Source organism: Sciurus vulgaris (assembly GCF_902686455.1).
Source record: "Sciurus vulgaris genome assembly, chromosome: 12".
Classification (NCBI taxonomy): Eukaryota; Metazoa; Chordata; class Mammalia; order Rodentia; family Sciuridae; genus Sciurus; species Sciurus vulgaris.
This window is the reverse complement of record NC_136473.1, coordinates 108,935,647-108,955,928: the sequence shown is the minus strand read 5'-3', so window position 1 is coordinate 108,955,928 and position 20,282 is coordinate 108,935,647. Positions and strand designations below refer to the sequence as shown.

Genomic DNA, 20,282 nt, shown 5'->3' with positions numbered 1-20,282 from the left:
AATCACGTAAGGGAATTTATTAAGCAAATAGTGTCTCCCTGCAGGGTAAGAGAGAAAATGAGAGGAAAAGAGAAAGGGCACACTAGACAGAGTGGAAAGCCAGGAGGAGGAAAAGCAAGTGTGTAGGAGAGAGAAGCAAGAGAGAAGATGGCGGTTGAATTCCACCGGGCTAACAGGGGATCAATATCGGAGAAGGATACTTGCAAGCTGACTGAGGAACCAATAGCTAGCTAGGATGTGCACAGACTGACAAGTGGATGGGAGACGGGAAAATGGCTGCAGCGGAAAGGGCGGGGGAGCTGCTTTATACACCACATTCCCCCGTTTCTGTTTTTATAAGAAAATCTTTTGCTCTCCAGTTCTTTTTGAAGCCTTCTCTCTCCTTCCTGCCCAAGTGACTGGGGCTGATTTTGCAGGTGAGATGTAAAAAGTCCATTCTCCTTCCAGACTTCCAAAGGCCGATGGTTTTCATGGACTTCATTTCCTCGATTTGACTGATCCCCTATTTCTACACTAACTGCCTGTCCCCAATTCTGGCTTCATTCACCCCTCTAATTCTAGGAACTCCTTCACTGTTGTAGGGAAAGGGGGTGATTGATCGATCTGGCTTCTTCGAGCTGGAAAGGGGCAGCGTGGGGCAAGCATTTTGGAGTTCCCTTTTTTAGAAATCGGGTCAATTGAGGGGTCCATGGTAGAAGTCCGGTTGGGAAGAGCAGGTTGTAAAGGCATCTGGGGATGGGTGCTTCTATGAGAGAAGAACAAAAAGACATGAGTACTGAAATGAGATTGATAGAATATAAATGTTGCAGAATCTGGAACATGCCAATGAATATTATAAAGATGACAGAAGTCAATAATTCCTCACCAGGGGGTGGAAGAACTGAGAAGTTGTTCCCATAACAAGGCCTAGCAAAGGCTAGAGAGGACAAGGCCTTTATTTGGGAACATTTAACATTGCTCAGGTTATCAGGAATGTAAATGCAACATTTAGTAGAGATCCCTATACTTCTGTTTCTAGCAAAATAGATTAAGCCTACCTATAGGCTTTAAACTGACTAAAACTTCTGACTCTGGCAGTTTCTCTTGATAGTTATCAGGCACATTTGCCTAAGAATCTCTTTTGTAGCTTTCTTCTTTATTCTAGTGGGCTAACACAGGTGTGCCTCTTAAGTTACATTTAAGTATTGTTTCTTTTAAATGCCCAAGAATGGGTATATTTTGGTTTTAACTGTTTTGCTAGGTGTTTAAGATCAAGCTGGTCAAAGTGACCTGTTCCTGTCTATTAAAGAGTCAGCTAAGTTCCCACAGGGGTCACTCATAGAGAACTTAAGAGCAGCTTCTTAGCTCCATTAGTGCCATTGGTTAGGCAGGGTCTCCTTGATGACGTGGCTTCCCTTGAAAGCACCAGGGATGTCTCCCTTTTTCCTTGACTCTCCTCTGCAGCAGGTGCACTGAGTGGCTTTTCCTCTAGTGGCCTCATCAATCTCCTTGATCAGGAGGTTGTGTGACCCAGAGTTGCAAACCTCCTTAGAGAAGTCCTCTTGTTCCCTGGTTTCAGGCTGACTTTGAGGGCAAGATCCAACTATGGACTTTTCGTGGCCTCTGTATTTAATCTCAATCTTTAAGTTTGATCTTAACCATCAAGCAAGTCAGTCTCACTAGTCATAAAGCAAGAGTACTGGGCTTTAACTTCAATGTCTATGACTTTACAGTTATTTACCCCCTTTTATTTAATCGGGGTTTACATTATCTGTCCTATAGGTGATGGCTTACTATTCCAAGTTAATTTATGGTGTTCACTCTTGAAGTAGTACTTCTGCAAAATATTGATCAGGCAACAATTAGAGTTTACAAGGAAAATACAAAATGGAATCACCAACAGTAAAACATTCAGTTTGTTCAATAGCTATCTTGAATTTTGGCTGAGTTCCCATTTGAGATCACAGTAATCTTTACAACAAACATCAAACTTTTGAACACAACTTTAAATGAGTTAAAGTCTGGCTTACTTTGGAGCCATTCTAACATGCAGCAGGGTTATGAGGCAGAGCCTTATCTCAGGTAAGGTGGGGCTTTTCACAAATCTTAGGTGAAATGTTCTAATCTTGAAGCTAATTTTTCCTCTTTTGCCATGGCCAGCATGACCAAATTCTCAAGTTCAATGAGGGGCAAAGGAGTATTAGAAAATAAAGGGTTATAAACACAGATTTTGAAGATTAAGCTGAGATCAGATGGAGCTCTGTTCTCTGATGGAAATGCAGCTCTAAAGAGTTATGTCAGCAATCTTTATATATGTGCAATGTTAGGTTCCAAAGTTACTGTAGGTGGGCAGGAACCAGAGAAGGGAGCTGATGAAACACTGGTTATCTAAAAGAATTCCTTCCTGCCCAAGAGCTGTGTGCCTCAGATCAATGTACTGCCACAGCAGTTAGGCATCTTGTGCCCCTGCACAGGAGCAGTCCCAGGCACCAGGCATGCCACAGCCATGAGGTCATCAGAGACCCCAATCTCAGTCACTGTTGTCCTATTTTTGCTACTGCGCATTACACTCTTTCTTAAATGTCATTTTAAGAAGTTTACATATATTGACTCCTGAGTCTATATGAACATTAGTTAACACAATTTAACATTATATCTGAAACATGAATTAAAGAAAGGCTGAGAGAGCTTTTAAGTTTCCTTTTGTGTGGCAAAGTGGTAAAAGGCTTTCATGCTTAACCTTTAAACAAATCAGGCTCTCAATAACTTTTAGAAATACACTTAACAAATTTTATATATACCCTATTGATAGCAGGTCCTATAATAGAACATTAAATGATAGGTTTACCATTACAGATAAGTTTAATTTGGAGAATAGCAGCTTGATAAATTTTCTGCTTTAAAGGCTTGTATACCTGGAAAATATGAACACATTTTATATATAAAGAATAATGTTTAAGTATGTTACCCCATGGAATAACTTTGTAAATTAATCAGATGTCTCTAACAAACACGTTTGAGTAATCCCATACATGTCAATTCTAATTCATTCATCTTATTGTAAAAAAAACAAGATATCAGACAAGTTAAAAAAAACAAGATGTCAGACAAGTGTAAACACTATTTGCTGTCTCTTTCCTATTGAAGAAAAGTCCTAGAAAAATTCATGTTAGACATTTTGTAAACATCAACATTTTATTAGTTTGACCACCTAGAGACTTGTGAGTTCATTTTAAGGACATTTTACTTCTATTAGTTTACCCAATTTAAATTGAACCTTTTTAAATCATGTGAATTAAAAATATTTGGATCCATTTTTAAAATTTTAATATTTATGCACACTTAAATTTAACACAAAAGCAAAGGCCTTATAATGCTTATCTCCATTGCAATGTAACGGATGTTCAAAAATAACTCTAGAGTTGGATAAAAAGAACTGATTAAAAATTATTAACCTAGGTATGTAGGATCAAAATTGTGAGCTCAAAAATATAGCATTTAAGAAAAACAAAAGTCCTAGAAGAAAAATGATAATAGTCATTAATTAAAGCATGAGAAAATGAGAAGGAGAGAAAAGGTAAAAGGGAGAAAAGTATTCTGAGTTGTAGCCCAGGAGAAATTTAAAATGGACACTTTTTTTCCTTGGGTTTGAGGCTGGTCTCCCACTGAGACTTCCTCCATTTACATTTCAATGTAAGCCTTGACTGAGATCTGAATCCGAAAGGGGCTAAAATGTTCTAGCAGAAACTTGATGCTTAGGTCCTTTTAACCCTTTTTCCTAGTTAGTAATTAATTTAGGTTTGGACGCATAAAATTGTCAAACAATTATCTCCCACTACTTGTGGGGGACGGGGCTGCTTATATTACATGGGGAGGCAGGGGAAGATGGAAAAGCAGGGTTTGGAGGCGCTTGAGCCTGCAGGAAGAGCCAAGAAGCAAGAAAGAAGAGACTTGAAGATAAGGAATCCCTTTCCATCTGCCCGCTTGCTCACGGAAGCTGTGTGCCATTACACAAACGGATTTTGATGGCTTTAAGTACCGGGGGTCGGGCGAAGGGTTCCCAGGGTTGAATCTGCCAGATTGGAGGACCCAGATTCCATGGTGGGGACTGATACAGCCAAGTCTGTGGCCAGGGCGTCCCGAGGCCAGAGTACTGGGCTGGAGATGAGGGGCAGCACATTGATTGTGTCGTCACACAAGCACCGATGTGTGTACCAGGCAAAAGCCAAGAAGGGTTTGAGGACCTGATATCAGGGTTTTCGAGTGTGAGTGCGAGCGCGAGAGGAGCCTCAACCCTGAGAGAATCTCCACCATAAAATCAGGAACCCACCCGGCAGATAAGACTGACTATTGGGGCTGCCATAACTATAAAAGTTGTGGCTGGGGTACCCCCACCCCTCAGCCACCTCAAGGGTATAAATCGGCCTAGGGGAACCCGCCTAGAGGACTCACCAACCTGAAGTCTGCTGATGAATGCAGAGCAGAGCATCCGGGCAAAATGGAAGGTGGGGCTGTGTCTGGGGGCACTGGGGCATCGGATGGGGTTCCACTCGCTTAAGAGACAGTGGAAGATCCCATCCGAGTCATGGCACCACTGTAAGGAAATCCCACAGAACCACGCAAGACACGGGAAATCACGTAAGGGAGTTTATTAAGCAAACAGAGTGTCTCCATGCAGAGTAAGAGAGAAGATGAGAGGAAAAGAGAAAGGAAAGAGAAAGGGCGAGCTAGAGAGAGTGGAAAGCGAGGAGGAGGAAAAGCAAGTGTGTAGGAGAGAGAAGCAAGAGAGGAAAGATGGCGGTTGAATTCCGCCGGGCTAACGGGACCAATATCGGATAAGGATACTTGCAAGCTGACTGATGAACCAATAGCTAGCCAGGATGTTCACAGACTGACAAGTGGTTGGGAGGCGGGGAAAATGGCTGCACCAGAAAGGGCGGGGGAGCAGCTTTATACATTACAGTGGGACCAGGAGCCTGTTCCAAGGCGTCAGTCCTCCAGGTGACTCCATTACATCGACTTTGACAAACCACTTCAGTATAGGGTTCTGTTGCCAGTGAAGAGTCTGCTGGACGCTCTGTGTAGCAACCAAAAAGGCAAAAAGTCACAGCCTCCTTTGGATTGTTTCGATGTTGTTTTTAACATAAGAATGAGATCAGAATCAGTGGTGGTGCAAGATTAGAAAAGGAAGACCAAGGGACTGGAAGAGCAGAGCTGATATCAAGGCAATTGGAATATGAAGGTTAATGTGGCAAGAGAACCTGGTTCTGGGCCAGGTTCCATGTGCAGGGCTCTCCAGTCCACCTCGGACAGAGAACTTCCAATTCTTACTTTTTTTTTTTTTTTTTTAATATTCAAAAGGTTGTAGTTAACTAAGAGTAGAATATTCTCGGAGGGGAACACCATCCATGGTTTCCTTTTAAAGCTTTGTTTCTGTTCCTAGGAGCATGCAGAGGAAGGCAGAGCCAGCATCTACCGGTCTGTGTTCACCAACTCTTCCAAAGAAATGATGTGCTTCCCGGACTTCCCGTACCCCGACGACTACCCCAACTACATGCACCACAGCAAGCTCCAGGAATACATCAGGACCTTCGCTCACACCAAGAACCTCCTACGGCACATTCAGTTTGAGGTGGGGCCCTCGTGACTTTCTCTGCTGATGTGGACAGGCTAGAGAAGGAATCAGGGGACAGCACCTGCTGTAGAAATCAGGGCTGGATTCTTGTAAAGCTCACCAGTTGTTGGATCCAACTGTAAAATCCTCACGCCTTAGGTTTTCTCCTGCTAGGTTCATTCTCTACTAGTCTCTGAGAGCTTTCAAAATACCTCAGAAAATGCTGGAGGCTGTCATCCCATAATCGTACCATTCCCACCCTCATGCTCTGATGTTTGGGAAATAACCTGAACTTCTCTAGCTGGTATTTCAACTTCTGTGGGTTCAGCGTCAATGAGCTGTGGTTCAAAGAAACGTGGCATTTGCTAGGAATTCTGACATTTTGTCCTCCTTAAAGGGTCATCAAGCGTTGCTGGGATGATAATCTTCTGCACTTATTTGGAATCCTTAGCCTTAATTACTACTGTTAAGTGCATACACATAGGTGAGCAAAATTATGAGTTGGGGTCTTATTTACATATGAATCTACCTGGAGCAGTTCCGGCAGCTAAAATAAAGCTTTCCAGCTCTCATTTGCCCTCACTAACTTCAGTTGTTTATGATATTCCAAGTGCATGAAGTGCCTCACTTTATGATGGTGATTTTGACACACATTAACGAAGTTCCCAATATGGGCTTTGCACTGTGCTGTTTGTTGTTTGAGAAGTCAGAGACTCAGCCCTCAAGAAGCTCTAATCTATTTGGGGAGCAAAATAAATACGTAAATATGAACATTTAGCCTAAGTAACAATATAAGATTTAAGTAACAATTTAAATCAAAAGAGGAAAGTTTAAAAAGCTGTCTACAGTTCATAAAGAAAATAATGCTATGGAAATGATGAAGCAAGAATATTCTTTGGGGCTGGGCCTGGTGGCACATGCCTGTAATCCCAGCGACTGGGAAGGCTGAGGAAGGAGGATCACAAATTCAAGGCCAGCCTCAGAAACTAAAAGAAGCCCTAAGCAATTTAGTGAGACCCTGCCTCCAAAAACAAAATAAAGAAGGACTGAGAATGTGGCTCAGTGTAAAGCACTTCTAGGTTCGACTCCCCGTACCAAAAAGAAAGAGTACACTTGGGGAAGGAACTCTTCTAGAAAAGATAAAACTTGAGTTGCATTGCAGTGGGTAAGTGAGTGGCATGAGTAAAATTACAGAGGGGAAATAGGTCCCACTCGTATGGAGAACAGTGACCAAACCAGGTTGGCCAAGAGGGAGGTCGTATCAGCTAGGACAAGGTAGGGCCACAGGCACCAGTAAACCCGTGTGGTCTGTGGCTTTAAAAACAATGAGGGTGACTGTGCAGCCATGTAAATCAAATCTGGGTGGCCCATCCCGAGATGGGGTGATGGTACCACAGTACTCAATGTCGGCTTCACCCTTTTTAGCATGAGTCTACAGTATCAAGGTTGCCTCACCGTCCAAAACAGCTGCTGGAGCTAAAGTCATCACATCCACCTTCTAGGCAAGAAAAAAGGGGATGAGGGGCAAGAGAATGCTCTCTAGCTGAATCGGCACCCTTCACAAACTCCCCTGTACAGGGCTGTCTCCTGTACTTCAGAGACTGAGAAGTGTGTCCTTTAGCCGGGCATGTGGTCACTCCAAACAAAATCAGGATTCGGTTAATAAGGGAGGAAGGGAACAGATACTGAGGAAGCCATTAGCAGTGTGGGAATATTGGAAAATAAGACCAAAAAAGTAAATTGGAACAAAATCATAGGGACTTTTAATCATGGCACCAGATGTGTAGACTAAATCCTAGATACTGGGAAGGAACTGAAACAATTTCGAGCAGGAGACAGAATCAATGGGGCCTTGCAGGAAGATGGTTCTGACCAGCAGGCCCGTGGCGATGAGGGCTGGGGACAGGCTCCTGAGACTCTTGCAGCCTTCTGCGCCAGGGGCTGCCAGCACGGAACCCAAGGCCTGGCCAGCAGTCACGAAAACAGAGAAAAAGAGTGAGAGTTGAGATAAAGGTATGTGTGGTGTGGAGCAAGATGAAGAAATACCATGCAAAACAGGCTGGGGGCGGAGCCCGGGCGGCTGGCAGGCTCCTGTCTTCTTCAAATACAAACATGGAAGCCGCTTTGGGAGAAGCTGTGGTAGATCACCCACAAAAACACACCAGGCCTTCCAGATGGAGAGGTCAAGCTAGATGGGATGGCAGAAAGGAGCCCATGGTGGGACGCGCGTGTGTCAGCCCATGGGAGCTGCTCACGTTTCCCGGGAGAGCCTCTGCCCCCAGCCAGAGAGGCCAAGGACGCGCCCAGAGTCAGGCCATCTGTGCCACGCAGCTGGGAGCCAGGGAGGGGAGGGAGCCAGGTTAGGGGAGGGCCCATTCACAGCAGGCTCGGGGTCATTTACTCCCAATCAACTAGCCAGATGTCAGAAAGAAGGAAATCCAGTGAGCGATCTTCCCTATGCCATTTGAAGACTCACTGAAGATTTGTTGCGACTCCTATTTTGGTATCTTTCCATACATTTCCCAACGACCAGGACAGCTCACAGCAATGATGCTTTCCACAGAAAATAAGAAAGAAAAAAAATAGAATCACAAATAGAAGGAACTTTTCTGGTTTTCTTTAAGACCCTGGTTTCCAGTGTAAAGAAATGTCCTGGCTTCTTAGTCACTGGCCAGTGGATGGTTGTTACTGAGAAGCACGGGAGGCAGGAATCCACTGTTTTTGATGCTGTGATGATTTGTTCAGGACACCACGTGTACCCCAATCTGCCTGTGGATTCTTTTCCTGGTAAGTGTGAAAAATGTATAATAATCTGGGCCTCATATGCAAACATCAGGGTTGAAACAGGACTTTGAATAAATGGTACGTAATTGTTCTTAAGTTACCAGAGATTTCAGAAGAAAAACAGTTTAAGTCTGATGATAGGCTAAGCATAATAATAAATTGCCCTCTAACCCCCCATGTTAGGAGAATCAAAGGTGACACGAGTTCTTATTCCACAGACAGTGACTCAGTACAAGTCCTGACCACGCAGGGGGTCTCTGAGTGGAGCGCATTCGAAACAGTAGGAGCTAGCAAACGATTTAAACAAAGGCACGTTTTCTAATTCCTGGGAAAAACCTGACTCTAACTTCATCTTCACCCACAATTTGCGATTGGCTTTTGTCATCCCGGTGATTTGGGAGTGTATGTGGAAGCAGACTCCACTGCCATCCCAAGTGCAAACCTCCCCCAAATGAGACGCACACCCAGCCTCCCTCCTTCTGCCACACTTCTTTCCTACTCTGCAGAAGAAGCAGTGCACTTAAAGACAGAGTCCCCTCTCCAGGCATGAGGTCCATGGGCCAAAGCAGAATAGTGACTCAGGAAGAATAGAAGGCCCAGCGGTGAACGCTCCTGGACAGTAGGTGGAGCGCTCAGGGTATAAGGTCAGAGCACCTGGGCTTCACTCCCTGTTCCTCCGGCTCCTGACCGCTGAGGCTATTTGTCCCAATTTCTTCATCTTTTAAAAGAGAGAAAACAGTGCTGCCACTCAGGGGTGCCATCAAGAGCCAGTTGTTAAAAAACAGGACGCGCACTTAGCAGAGGATCCCCCACAGTACACACTGCATACGTATTAGCCACTGTTGTACCATCGTCACAGCAGAATTCTAATACCTGAAGATTTTAAGGCCCTTGAAGTAATTATTTGTGGGCTTAGTATCAAAAACTTAAGTGGAGAAGTGCATTTCAACTCAGGAACTTTTTAAATTAAGACTAATAATAGGCTTAAAAAATAGAGAAAAACTGAGTCTTCGTGGTTTCCAAAAATCACTCAAACCGCTCCCCATTGCTCCCAGGCCTCCAGCAGTTCCAAGGCAGCTACCTCCACAGCCGGGACTACAAGGGCCCCGAAGCCTTCAAGGGGAAGAGGGTCCTTGTGATTGGCCTGGGGAACTCAGGATCGGACATCGCTGTTGAGCTCAGTCGTCTGGCCGCACAGGTACAGGACCTAAAAGGTTTGGGAAGAACACATAGATTGTGCTACTAAATCAACAGCCTGGGTGCTGGCAATGTTGTTGGCCATGTCGTACCACCTGTTGATAAGCCCTTAAAGTTAAGGAGGCCTCACGACATCTGCATGTGCAGAAAGGTCATGTGGCCCAGGCCAGAAAGAAAGTTCCTTCCATGGAAACTGAGGTGAGTGTTCAAGCGTAGTTATACCAGTGAGTGTGTATCTGTATTTTTTGTGTGTGCGTTAATTCTGTGTTCTGATAACTTCCAAGTTAGTCGGTTCCCAATCGGGCTCTATCTTTATCTGTTTCATGCTATTTCCCCTTACCTACCACACGAAAGATACTGTGTCTGCTCTGAAGTTCTGGAACACACACACGACTTGGCTTTGTGTATTCATTCAGTCAACAGCAAGTGTTCAGTGAATACCGGGTCCTTCTTATGTATCAAAACCATGCTATGCTAAAACTACGGGCATAAGTTGGACCAGTTCCTGACTTCAGGCCCAGTGGATGGGTGGAGAGGGCATGCGAGGCGCGTGAAGCATCATGGGAGGAAGCGTGAGTCTCCCAGTGGGATTAGGTGTGGCAATGGCAGCATGTGAAAAGTGACTCCAGGCTGAGCTGTAGGAAACCAGGGACCCAGACGTGGCCTGGCCCTGAAGAAACCAAGTATTTTTTAAAAATATTTTTTCATTAACTGTCAGTGGATCTTATTTATTCGTATGGGGTGTTGAATATGGAAGCCAGGGCCAGGCAAGCATTTTACCACTGTGCCACAACGCCAGCCCCCCAAATTATTTTTGAGACAAATACTCAATAAATAAATCTTAAATGGTTGTAAAGAAAACCAATAGCTTTTTAGAACTTAAAATTCCCTCAAGTTATCACAAAGATGTTAGAACAGACCAGAAGCCAGACTTGCCTTGGGGCTGAGGCAGCTGCCATTGTTTGGAATTCCTGCCTTGTGTACACAGGGAGGACAGGAAAGGAGACCGGGGGCAGAGACCAGAATTAATCTGTGGAGTCTCCTTAGCCTCTCTCCATCTAGAGATTCAACTGCTTCTTCCCTCACCTCCTTCCACTACCCACCCTCCAGCAGCTCACTGGATGGGCTGGTCCCACCAGAACCACCATCTTAGTCTATGAGCACATAAGAGTAAACCTGCCGTAGTTGAATAGTCTTCTTGTTCCAAGAGGTATGGTTCTCATTATTTCAACCACTATTACCAGCGCCCCAGGGTAGTGAGAGGGGAATCCTGCCTCTACCTACTTTCAATTATGGACTCTTCATCCAGACCCTCACCTTTGAAAGGTTTTAGTCAGTTTTCTTTGGTTTTGGTTTGGTTTTTCTTGTTTGTTTTTATTTTTGTTTCTGTGACCAAAAGACCTGGCCAGAACAATTTTAGAGTAGGAAAAGTTTATTTGGTGCTCATGGTTTGAGAGGTCTCAGACCATAAACAGCCAACTCTGTTGCTCTTGGCCTGAGGTGAGGTAGGACATTATGGTAGGTTGGTGTGGTGGAGGAAAGCAGCTCAGGATAGGACAATCAGGAATTACCATCCAGTTAATCCCTATCTGTGGATTTATGCACTGATTAGATTGAGGCTCTCATATCCTGAACACGTCACCTCTGAAATTTCTTGCGTTGCCTCTCACTTTGGGGAGATACCTAATTTCTAAACCATAACAGAAGGTGTTCCTACCTAAATATTGAGGGAAATATATAGAAGGGTCCAGAGAATTGAGTCGTGTTTGCTTATTTCTTACAAAGTGAAACTAATCTGTGTTGCCTTTCCCTGCCAGGTCATTATCAGCACCAGAAGTGGTTCCTGGGTCATGAGTCGGGTTTGGGATGATGGCTACCCTTGGGACATGGTGTATGTCACCCGCTTCGCCTCCTTCCTCCGAAATATCCTTCCGTCATTTGTCTCTGACTGGTTATACGTCAAGAAGATGAACACGTGGTTTAAGCACGAGAACTATGGCCTGGTGCCTCTAAATCGGTACTACGAATAGTATGTATTTCATCGGTCAAAACGTGGGGCATAGTTCCCGCGAAGTCTTTCTGTCTAGATCCCACTATCATTATCTCATTGAGTCAGGTGGGATGAAATTAAAACCTGCACAGGTGACACCACATGCTATATGATCATGTATGTACTGGAAATCTGGTTGGGATCAGTCTGGAAAAGGTGTACAGGTGAATCCAAATGGGCATGGAGCTGGCAGTCAAGTCGTCCTGAAGAGCAGGGTTCATCCAGAGTAGCTACAAGCCACAGCACAGAGCATGGAGGGTCAAACAGACTTCTTTTGAAGAATATCTTTTCCATGCTTATGTGTGAATGAGCTTATCAATAACATCTGCTTTCCAAGACTGTTGTCCTATTCAGTAGGATAAGAAAGATAAAAATGATTTTGTAAGCTGTGAAGCATTATAAATATCAGCTCTTAGCCTCAGGGTTCTGATGTGTTTCTAAGGCACATTTAACAGAAGAGTGTCAATCAACATGTCTCAGTTAGTAGGAAATCTCAGAGCAAAAGTGAACACTTCCTCCACCCCTGGTATCGTCACAGATTTGTAAGACAGTCAGGAGACAGGGGACCTGTAAAGCAGTGGAGGTCCACAGGGCTAATGTGGCCTGTGAATGACTGAGACTTATTTATTGACTTCTTCTGGAAAAAGAACCCAAAGCTCACTAGTGAGGAAGGCGTTCTGGTTAGAAGGATCGGTATATGAGTTGTGGGAAAAGGGGGCTTTTAAGTGGATAAGAAAAGAGAGGCTCACTAAGAAACCTGACTTGCTGACCATGCTAGCCAAAAAGTTTCACAGTGTGTAGAGAAACCAGTTAAGGAAAAAGGAGGCACAACTATAAATCGGCACACCAAGTAACAGGTTTCGGAATGAAACCTTGATGCAAAGCATTTGTCCTATCCAGTCTTACAGACTGCTCTATCCCTAAAGAAAAATTAATGTTGATTTTACACCCTTAAAATAGGTATGTTTGACATAATAGATGTTCCAAAGCTTGAGCTGGGTAATATTTTTTGTCTTATAAAAGTAACTACAAACCATATGGTGTGGTGGAGGAAAGCAGCTCAGGACACGACATTCAAGAATTAATCCCTATCTGTGAATTTATGCACTGATTAGATTAAGGTTCTCATATCCTCAATACTTCACCTCTAAAATTCTTGCATTGTCTCACACATGAGCTTCGGGGAGATACCTAATTTCTCCATTTAGACACTTAATACACAGTTTTGGAAATCCATTCATTCTACGAACTAAACTCCCTCTCAGAAAAGGTTCTAGGTATCATTTGCCAGTGAAACCTTTTCACTCCTCCTTTGCTTGGGGTGAAGGAGAACAGGATCAGAAAAAACAGGCTTTACTGTGACTTACTTTGTGTGTGTGTGTGTGTGTGTGTGTGTGTGTGTGTAAGGCAATAAGAGGTTACAGAGTTACAGAGACGGAAAACTGTGGAAATACATAAAGACAAATTTTAACATTTACATTTACAAAGTTTCTTTGTATATGAGATACTTAGAGGAAATTCCAAAATCCCTGAAGGAAACTTAAGTCAACATGAAATATGTTGTCATAAAAAATATCCTTCCTAGAATTTTGGCAACCAAAATGCAGTATCTAAGTTGTTATTTTTCTTTTGTGACCAGAACTGATGGAAGAAAACCAAACATGGCAATAAAACACTCACCACAAATCTCTAAAGTCTTCCCAACACAAGACCTTAAAAATAATAGTTCACTTACAATCATGGCACTGCATGTGCCGGGTGCCTCTGAAAGTGCTTTATAGATAATTGTTCTTTTAGTTCCCACAAGAGCCCTGTGAAGGAGAGTCCAAGATTCTCCCCATCGTACACACAAGGAAACAAGGAGAAGCAACAGCCAGAAAGAGATGGAGCACTTGGGCCACCTGCTTCAGCGTTCACACTCAACCACTGAGTTGTGTCTAGAATTGGTTTTATTCTCATCTATCTGGTCAATCTCCAAGTAATAAAAATACCCATAAGAGAATGCTCAAATTTCAAGGGTCAAAAGAGGAAGCTCCAACAAAAATTCTTAAGAATTATCACAGACAGTAGGAAAGGAATTTCGCAAGTGACCTCTGTGCCCTTCATGCCAATTGTTAGCAGATCAAGTTTGGTTCTGATTCTGTGAGCAGCTGCAGATATTTCTTGGAAACGAGGTATTTTTTTAACGTTCCACAATATCGGTGCATGAGAGTTGTACGTATTGATGGGCCTATCGTTACATATTCATACGTGCACACAATATACACACGATTCAATTTGGCCAATATCACTTAAAAAAAATTTCTAGGTGACTAGCTTGAACTGAGAATCATAGTTCTCATAGGCGATGGTTTTGAAGTTTTCAAGCTTCTCAGATACGCTGTGCATGTCAGATCGCTTTTCTACTGGTTATAAGGAACTTTTTCATGCCTTATAAGCATATATTTATTCATCTAAAAATGTCACCATGGCCTTATTCAATAGTTACAGGTAACTATTCACAAAATTACTAATGAACCATTGATCACAAAGCTAGCGATTGGATTATCTCACACTTTGATTCATTTTTTTCTTTCCTTGTGCGTAAACACAGCGCTTGAAACACAACTTCCGCTGTTCTTTGGAGCTGAGGTGTTTCACAGCAAGACTGTGCTCTCGTTTCTGCAGGCCCCTGAGGAAAGAACCCGTGTTCAATGACGAGCTGCCATCCCGCATCCTTTGTGGCACCGTGTCCATCAGGCCTGGGGTGAAGAAGTTCACAGAAACCTCAGCCATTTTTGAGGACGGGACGGTGTTTGAGGCCATGGACTCTGTCATCTTCGCCACAGGCTACGGATATGCCTACCCCTTCCTAGACGACTCCATCATCAAAAGCAGAAACAACGAGGTCACCTTGTACAAAGGCATCTTCCCGCCGCTCCTGGAGATGCCAACCTTGGCTGTGATTGGCCTTGTCCAGTCCCTGGGGGCTGCCATCCCCACAGCCGACCTGCAGGCCCGCTGGGCTGCTAAAGTGTTTGCAAGTAGGTGGGCCATCCGTATTTCAGTCGTTTGGTCAATGAGCATTTATGGAACACCTCCTGTATGCCAAGAACTGTGCTAGGAATCTAAGGAAGCAAGACAGGCAGGTGCTCCTTGACTTGCCAGGGCTTGGAATGGGCTATGGGGGATGCCACACTGGGGAAGCTATGGGGTCGTCTGGGGAGGGAAGCTGGACAGTCAGTCACTCCACAGAACAGCACTGGAAAGGCACCAGGGGGAAGAGTGACATGGCATGAGGAAGAGAAGCCCTCCGGTGTAAGGGAACATGAAGCAGAGGCAGGGGAGTAGCCAGGGATGGAGGGAGGTGCTAGGTCACCGGGGGCAAGAAGAGCTATAAAGAGGAACTTGATCTTCACTGAGTGACCTTTGCAAGAGTTCATGTGAGAGAGGACAGCAGTGGGGTCACTGCAATCCCAGGTGCGTCACCAAGGTGAGGAGGGCCTGGTGGTATCACTCTGACTCCATGACGGTCTCCTCCTCCTCCTTCCTGGACTTAGTCCCAGCGGCTCCAGGGGCTGCAAGAATTCTTATGTGAGGAGATCAAGAAAATGAGGATTACATGGAGAAAGTCTCAAATACATGGATTTAATTACTCCAGTGACACCGATTATCATTAATATTGAACGTGTCCTTTCATTCAAGGATTCAAAAATCTCAATCAATATAAATACAACTTACCTAACAATGTTCATAAAAACTTATGCTATAAGGAATGAAGAAGTCAGTACAATAATAGACTGCTTTTTACATTTGTTTTCTAAAAATTTTGTGGATGCTTACATTCCTCTTTCAAATGCACCTCGAAGGATGATTATTTAAATGAATGCTGTCATGAAATCTCTTACAAAGGTCCTCCCTGTAAAATCCTTCTATTGTCCTTGTCCCTTGAAAGGCAGGACAGTGCGCAGAGCCTCGGGCTTTATGGGAAGACTGGACGTAGTTCATAAACCTAGGATATTTGCATGAAACAAAAGGTGTCTTTTATTCATTTAGCAAATATTTCTTGCAAACCTACTATATGTCGGCTCTTTCCTGCACTCAGGACACAACATCAAACAAAGACCTCCCAGAGTCTGACCCCTCCTTTCCAGTGGTGCACACAGTGAAGGATGGCGGCAGAGGAAAGGTGCTAGCAATGCCCAGGGCGCGCTCCTGCCCCCTGCCCCCTGCCCTGCAAGCGTCTGCCAACCTCCTCCCTCATTTCGAAGGCCCATGGAGGCGGGGAAATTTGCAAGCACTGAAACTCACCTGCCTTCCCTTAAAACATCCTCCCTGGCTGCTGATGAACCTGAACATTAATAGAATCCGGTTTCAGTTCATGCTCCTCCTTCTCTCCTCCTCCCTCCCCCACTCTCCCTTCTCTGCTCTCCTGATCATGGTCTCCCTTTCATCTGTCTATTTTTTTTTTTTTTTTTTTTTTTTTTTGTGGTGCTGGGGATTGAACCCAGGGCCTTGTGCTTGCAAGGCAAGCACCCTACCAATTGAGCTATCTCCCCAGCCCCATCTATCTATTTTTTATTGGTTTTTTTTTCTACTTACATATAAAGGTGAAATTCCCTGGAAGATTTATATATACACAGAGGCTGATGTTTTAAAAATTCATTCCACATTGCCTCCCTTTCCCATCCCTCCTCTCTCCCTCTCCATCTCCTCCTTCCACTTCACAGATCTGCCCTATGATAGCCCATCCTCCTCCTCTTCTTTATTTTTCTCTCACTTCCACATGTGAGAGAAAACATTTGACCCTTGATTTTCAGAGACTGGCTTACTTCCCTTAACATGATGTTCTCCATTTCCAACCATTTATCAGCATATGACATAATTTCATTCTTCTTCATGGCTGAGTGAAACATCTTTGTATATACATAGCACAATCTCTTAATGCATTCATCTATGGACAGGCATATCTGGGTTAATTCCATAATTTGGCTATTGTGACTTGTGCTGCTATGAACATCGATGTGCCTGCATCATTACAGTATGCTAATTTTAGCTCTTTTGGGTAAATACCAAGGAGTGGGATACCTGGGTCATATGGTGGCTCCATTCCTAGTTTTTTTTAAGGAATATCCATCCTTTCCAGAGTGTCTGTCCTAGTCTGCTGTCCCACCAGCAATGTACAAGCATACGTTTTCCCCCACATCTCACCAGCAACTGTTATTGCTTGTGTTCTTGATAATTACCATTCTAACTGGAGTGAGATGAAATCTTACTGTAGTTTTGATTTGCATTTCCCTGATTGCTAGAGATGTTGAACATTTTTCATGTATTTTTAATAAGAGGATATAGACAAGAAATCTGAAGAAACAAAAAGCTATTACATGTGCGAGGTACACCTGAGGTATATTGAGGATCAGGCCCTCTATGGCGTTATGGAAATCGGAGACCGAGTGATTTGTAGCTACAAACATCTTTGCCATCACCACCTCCCTGCAGGTCTGCTTTGCCATTCCCTGAGAAAGTTCATCAACTTCTCAGGTCTTTGTGCCTGTGAATCATTAGTCAGCTAAGGATATCAATAGAAATGTTTTAAGGATGCAGTTCATAAGTACTGAATGAATTCCACCATGTGTCACTGCATATTTCTGATTTCTTGGTCTTTTCAATATTTTTCTCTTCATTTCTTTTTCAGACTCGTGTACCCTGCCAACCGCAAATGAAATGATGGATGACATCGATGAGAAAATGGGGAAGAAACTCAAGTGGTGAGTGCTAGCACTTGCTAATGACATAGTCCCCAAGTTGTCTCTGCACATAGCAATGCACCAGCAGTCTGTAATTCGCCACCCGTCTGAGTTCATGTTTTTTGAATACTTTCTATAATCAAGCTTATTAGTGGATAATCAGTCACTAAATCTCAATATAACTCTGAAACAAAGATTCTCTAATAGGAAGAATTTTGCCCTCCAGGGAACATTTGGCAAAACCTGGTCATTGCAAGCAGAAACAGCATACTACTGGCCTTCTATGGGAAGAGGCTGAGAGCTGCTTGAGCACCCTCTATGCAGAGCACAATCCACCTCACCAAAGAAACATCCAGCGCAAATGAGAATAGCGCTGCTGAGGAATAACTCCACAGCTTTCCCCAAATGCTCCTACTCCATCAGCCTGTCTGCCAGCAAGTTAGCTAGCCACAAATCATGCAGTGGCATCTAGTGTGCTATCATAAGAAAGCCAAGTAAAAACTTGGGTCAGGCTTCCATGTTCTAGTGTGTTCTTCCAACAGAGTTTGGCTTCTGATCCATCCACATGTGTTTTCAAGCCTAACACCAGGGAGATTTTAGAAAGTCATTTAGGTGTCCAGACCTCATATATTTAAGTGTGCTTTCCATGTTCATTACTTCCATAACAGAAAACATTTTTCGAATGGTTTATCAAAATCTGCTGAAAAGATAATTAGGCACAGCAGTATGAATAGACAACCACGCGGGAAGTTTCTTTCCTCTTTCAAGTCTGGACGTGTTATTCCTCAAACTCCCCAAGGTAGACAACTGCGCAGGGCCTAGAGAAGAACAGAATCCTCAGATTGAATACGACCTCCCTATGTGACCTCCTGGGACTCTCAGAGGAGTCACAGAGGCAGGCGCTCCAAAGGCCACGATTCATGTAGCTTGACATCCTTTCCCTTAGAGGCCAACAAGAAAACAGAGGAAGAAAAAGAAAGGTCTACGCCTCAATCTTATTACTTAAATGACAAACTACTCTTCAGGTTTCCTTAAGGATGAGGCCACACTCCCACTAAAGTATGAAACAATTTACATTAATAAAGACAGCAATATTAACTGTTCATAAACCCAATTTTAGACAAACCAATATAAAAATCAAACCTTGGGCAGATTCTACACAATGTCATACATAGAATAACTGTGTTAAAGAGTAACCCGAGTTGGGCTGGAGTAAAACTCAGAGATTAGGAAGGAGAAAGAAAGAAAAAACTCACTTAGCCACAGAACAAACTTTACTTCAACTTTATAGGAAAAGGTTGGGGTGGGGGTATGACTAGAGGTACTGACTAAAATGTTATTATTCTGAGAAATGGAATAAAAAATCGTGCTTCTGTTGGCAGGCAGGACTCCTAGTCCAGCATGTTCTTTTCTCTCCTCAGGTTTGGCCAGAGCCACACCTTGCAGACAGATTATATCACCTACATGGATGAGCTGGGCTCCTTCATCGGGGCCAAGCCTAACATTCCCTGGCTCTTCCTGACTGATCCCCTGCTGGCCCTGGAGGTCTTCTTTGGCCCCTGCAGTCCTTACCAGTTTCGGCTGATGGGACCAGGGAAGTGGGAGGGGGCCAGGGATGCCATCCTGACCCAGTGGAACCGCACAGTGAGACCAACCAGGACAAGAGCCGTCAGCGAAGCGCAGCGGCCCCGTCACTTCTACAATCTGCTTAAAATGCTCTCTTTCCCGGTGCTTCTTCTGGCTCTTTGGCTCACATTTTACTCATGATAAGATCTTCTGAGCCTCAGAGTTCAGCCCAGGATTTCAATCCCTGAATAAGACACAGAGACACGCCAGCACCACGTAGACCTCCTTCCCTTCCCTCAGATGTCGCATTTGAATCAAAGTAGAAATAAAACAGGAAATACCCACCTGCTCTGTTGCTGAGGAGAATCTGTTCTCTAAAAAGGCTTTTCTCATGCTGAATTAAAGCATTAGGATGTTTGAGACAAGGAGAAGGATGGGAAGTTGAATAGCTATAAGCAGATTTTCCTGCTAGAGTAAGTTTAGTAAGCTTTATAAAATGTTTTATCCTGTCGATTATAGAATATCAACCAATGTCTTTTCCACAGTATTTTTAAGTGTTTGACAATAAATCAATTTAAAGGTTTATGACACTATAACAACTGAGATAAAATGAAAAAGAAGTTGCTTGAAAGAGGACTGGCAGCAGGCCTGGAGAACTTGCCTCACACACATGGGCCCTGGGTTCCATCCCCAGGGCTGCAAAGCAGAAAGAACATTACAGAAAACTAAAATTCAGATCAATATGATCGATATCCCTCTTAGACATACATACAAATTCTTAATAAATGCAACATATAACCCAGTACATAGAATGGGTAATATATCATAGCCCTGTAGGATTTATTTCAGGAATGCAATGTTGGTTTAATAGTCAAGTAAGTCACCATATTAATAAGCTAAAAATGAAAACCCATATGACCATCTCAATAGATGCAGAAAAACATCTGATGAAAGCCAACGTCCACTCCTGATGAAAAGTCTGAGCAAATAAGAATAAAAAGAAACATCCTAACTTGATAAAGGGTGTCTGTTGAGAAGCTACAGCTAGTATCTTACCAGATGGTGAAGGACAGAATGCTGTGTTCCTAAGATCAGGAAAGAGGGATGGACCTGCCCTCCCCGCTCCTGTTCAGTAATGTACTGGAGCTTCTAGCACGTACCACAAGGCAAGCAGAGGAAATGAAGGACAGCCAAACTGTATGGAGGAGTGAAACTCTTGACCCCTAGCATGATCGTCTATGTAGAAATTGTGAAATCTACTGAAAAGTACAAAAAAAAAAAAATGGATGCATTTATTTTTATTATTATTCATTTTTTACTTGTTCTTTTTAGATATATGTGACAGAGTGTTTTTGACATATTACAC

General features: G+C 43.5%; 1 protein-coding gene across 2 annotated transcripts in view; it reads left to right on the top strand.

Moving 5' to 3' along the window:
* Window positions 1-19,625, top strand: part of FMO3 (flavin containing dimethylaniline monoxygenase 3) — a 60,793-nt gene extending 41,168 nt beyond the window's left edge. The window contains exons 3-9 of one of the 2 annotated variants that reach the window (XM_079106402.1): window positions 5,426-5,611; window positions 8,218-8,380; window positions 9,433-9,575; window positions 11,392-11,591; window positions 14,292-14,647; window positions 17,299-17,371; window positions 18,772-19,625. In XM_079106402.1, coding sequence (XP_078962528.1) covers window positions 5,426-5,611; window positions 8,218-8,380; window positions 9,433-9,575; window positions 11,392-11,591; window positions 14,292-14,647; window positions 17,299-17,371; window positions 18,772-19,117 — 1,467 coding nt within the window. In that variant the 3' untranslated portion in view covers window positions 19,118-19,625. Of the gene's footprint in view, window positions 1-5,422; window positions 5,612-8,217; window positions 8,381-9,432; window positions 9,576-11,391; window positions 11,592-14,291; window positions 14,648-17,298; window positions 17,372-18,771 lie in introns of both variants that reach the window. The other variant, XM_079106400.1, reaches the window with a different exon arrangement.
* The last annotated feature ends 657 nt before the right edge of the window (window positions 19,626-20,282 follow it).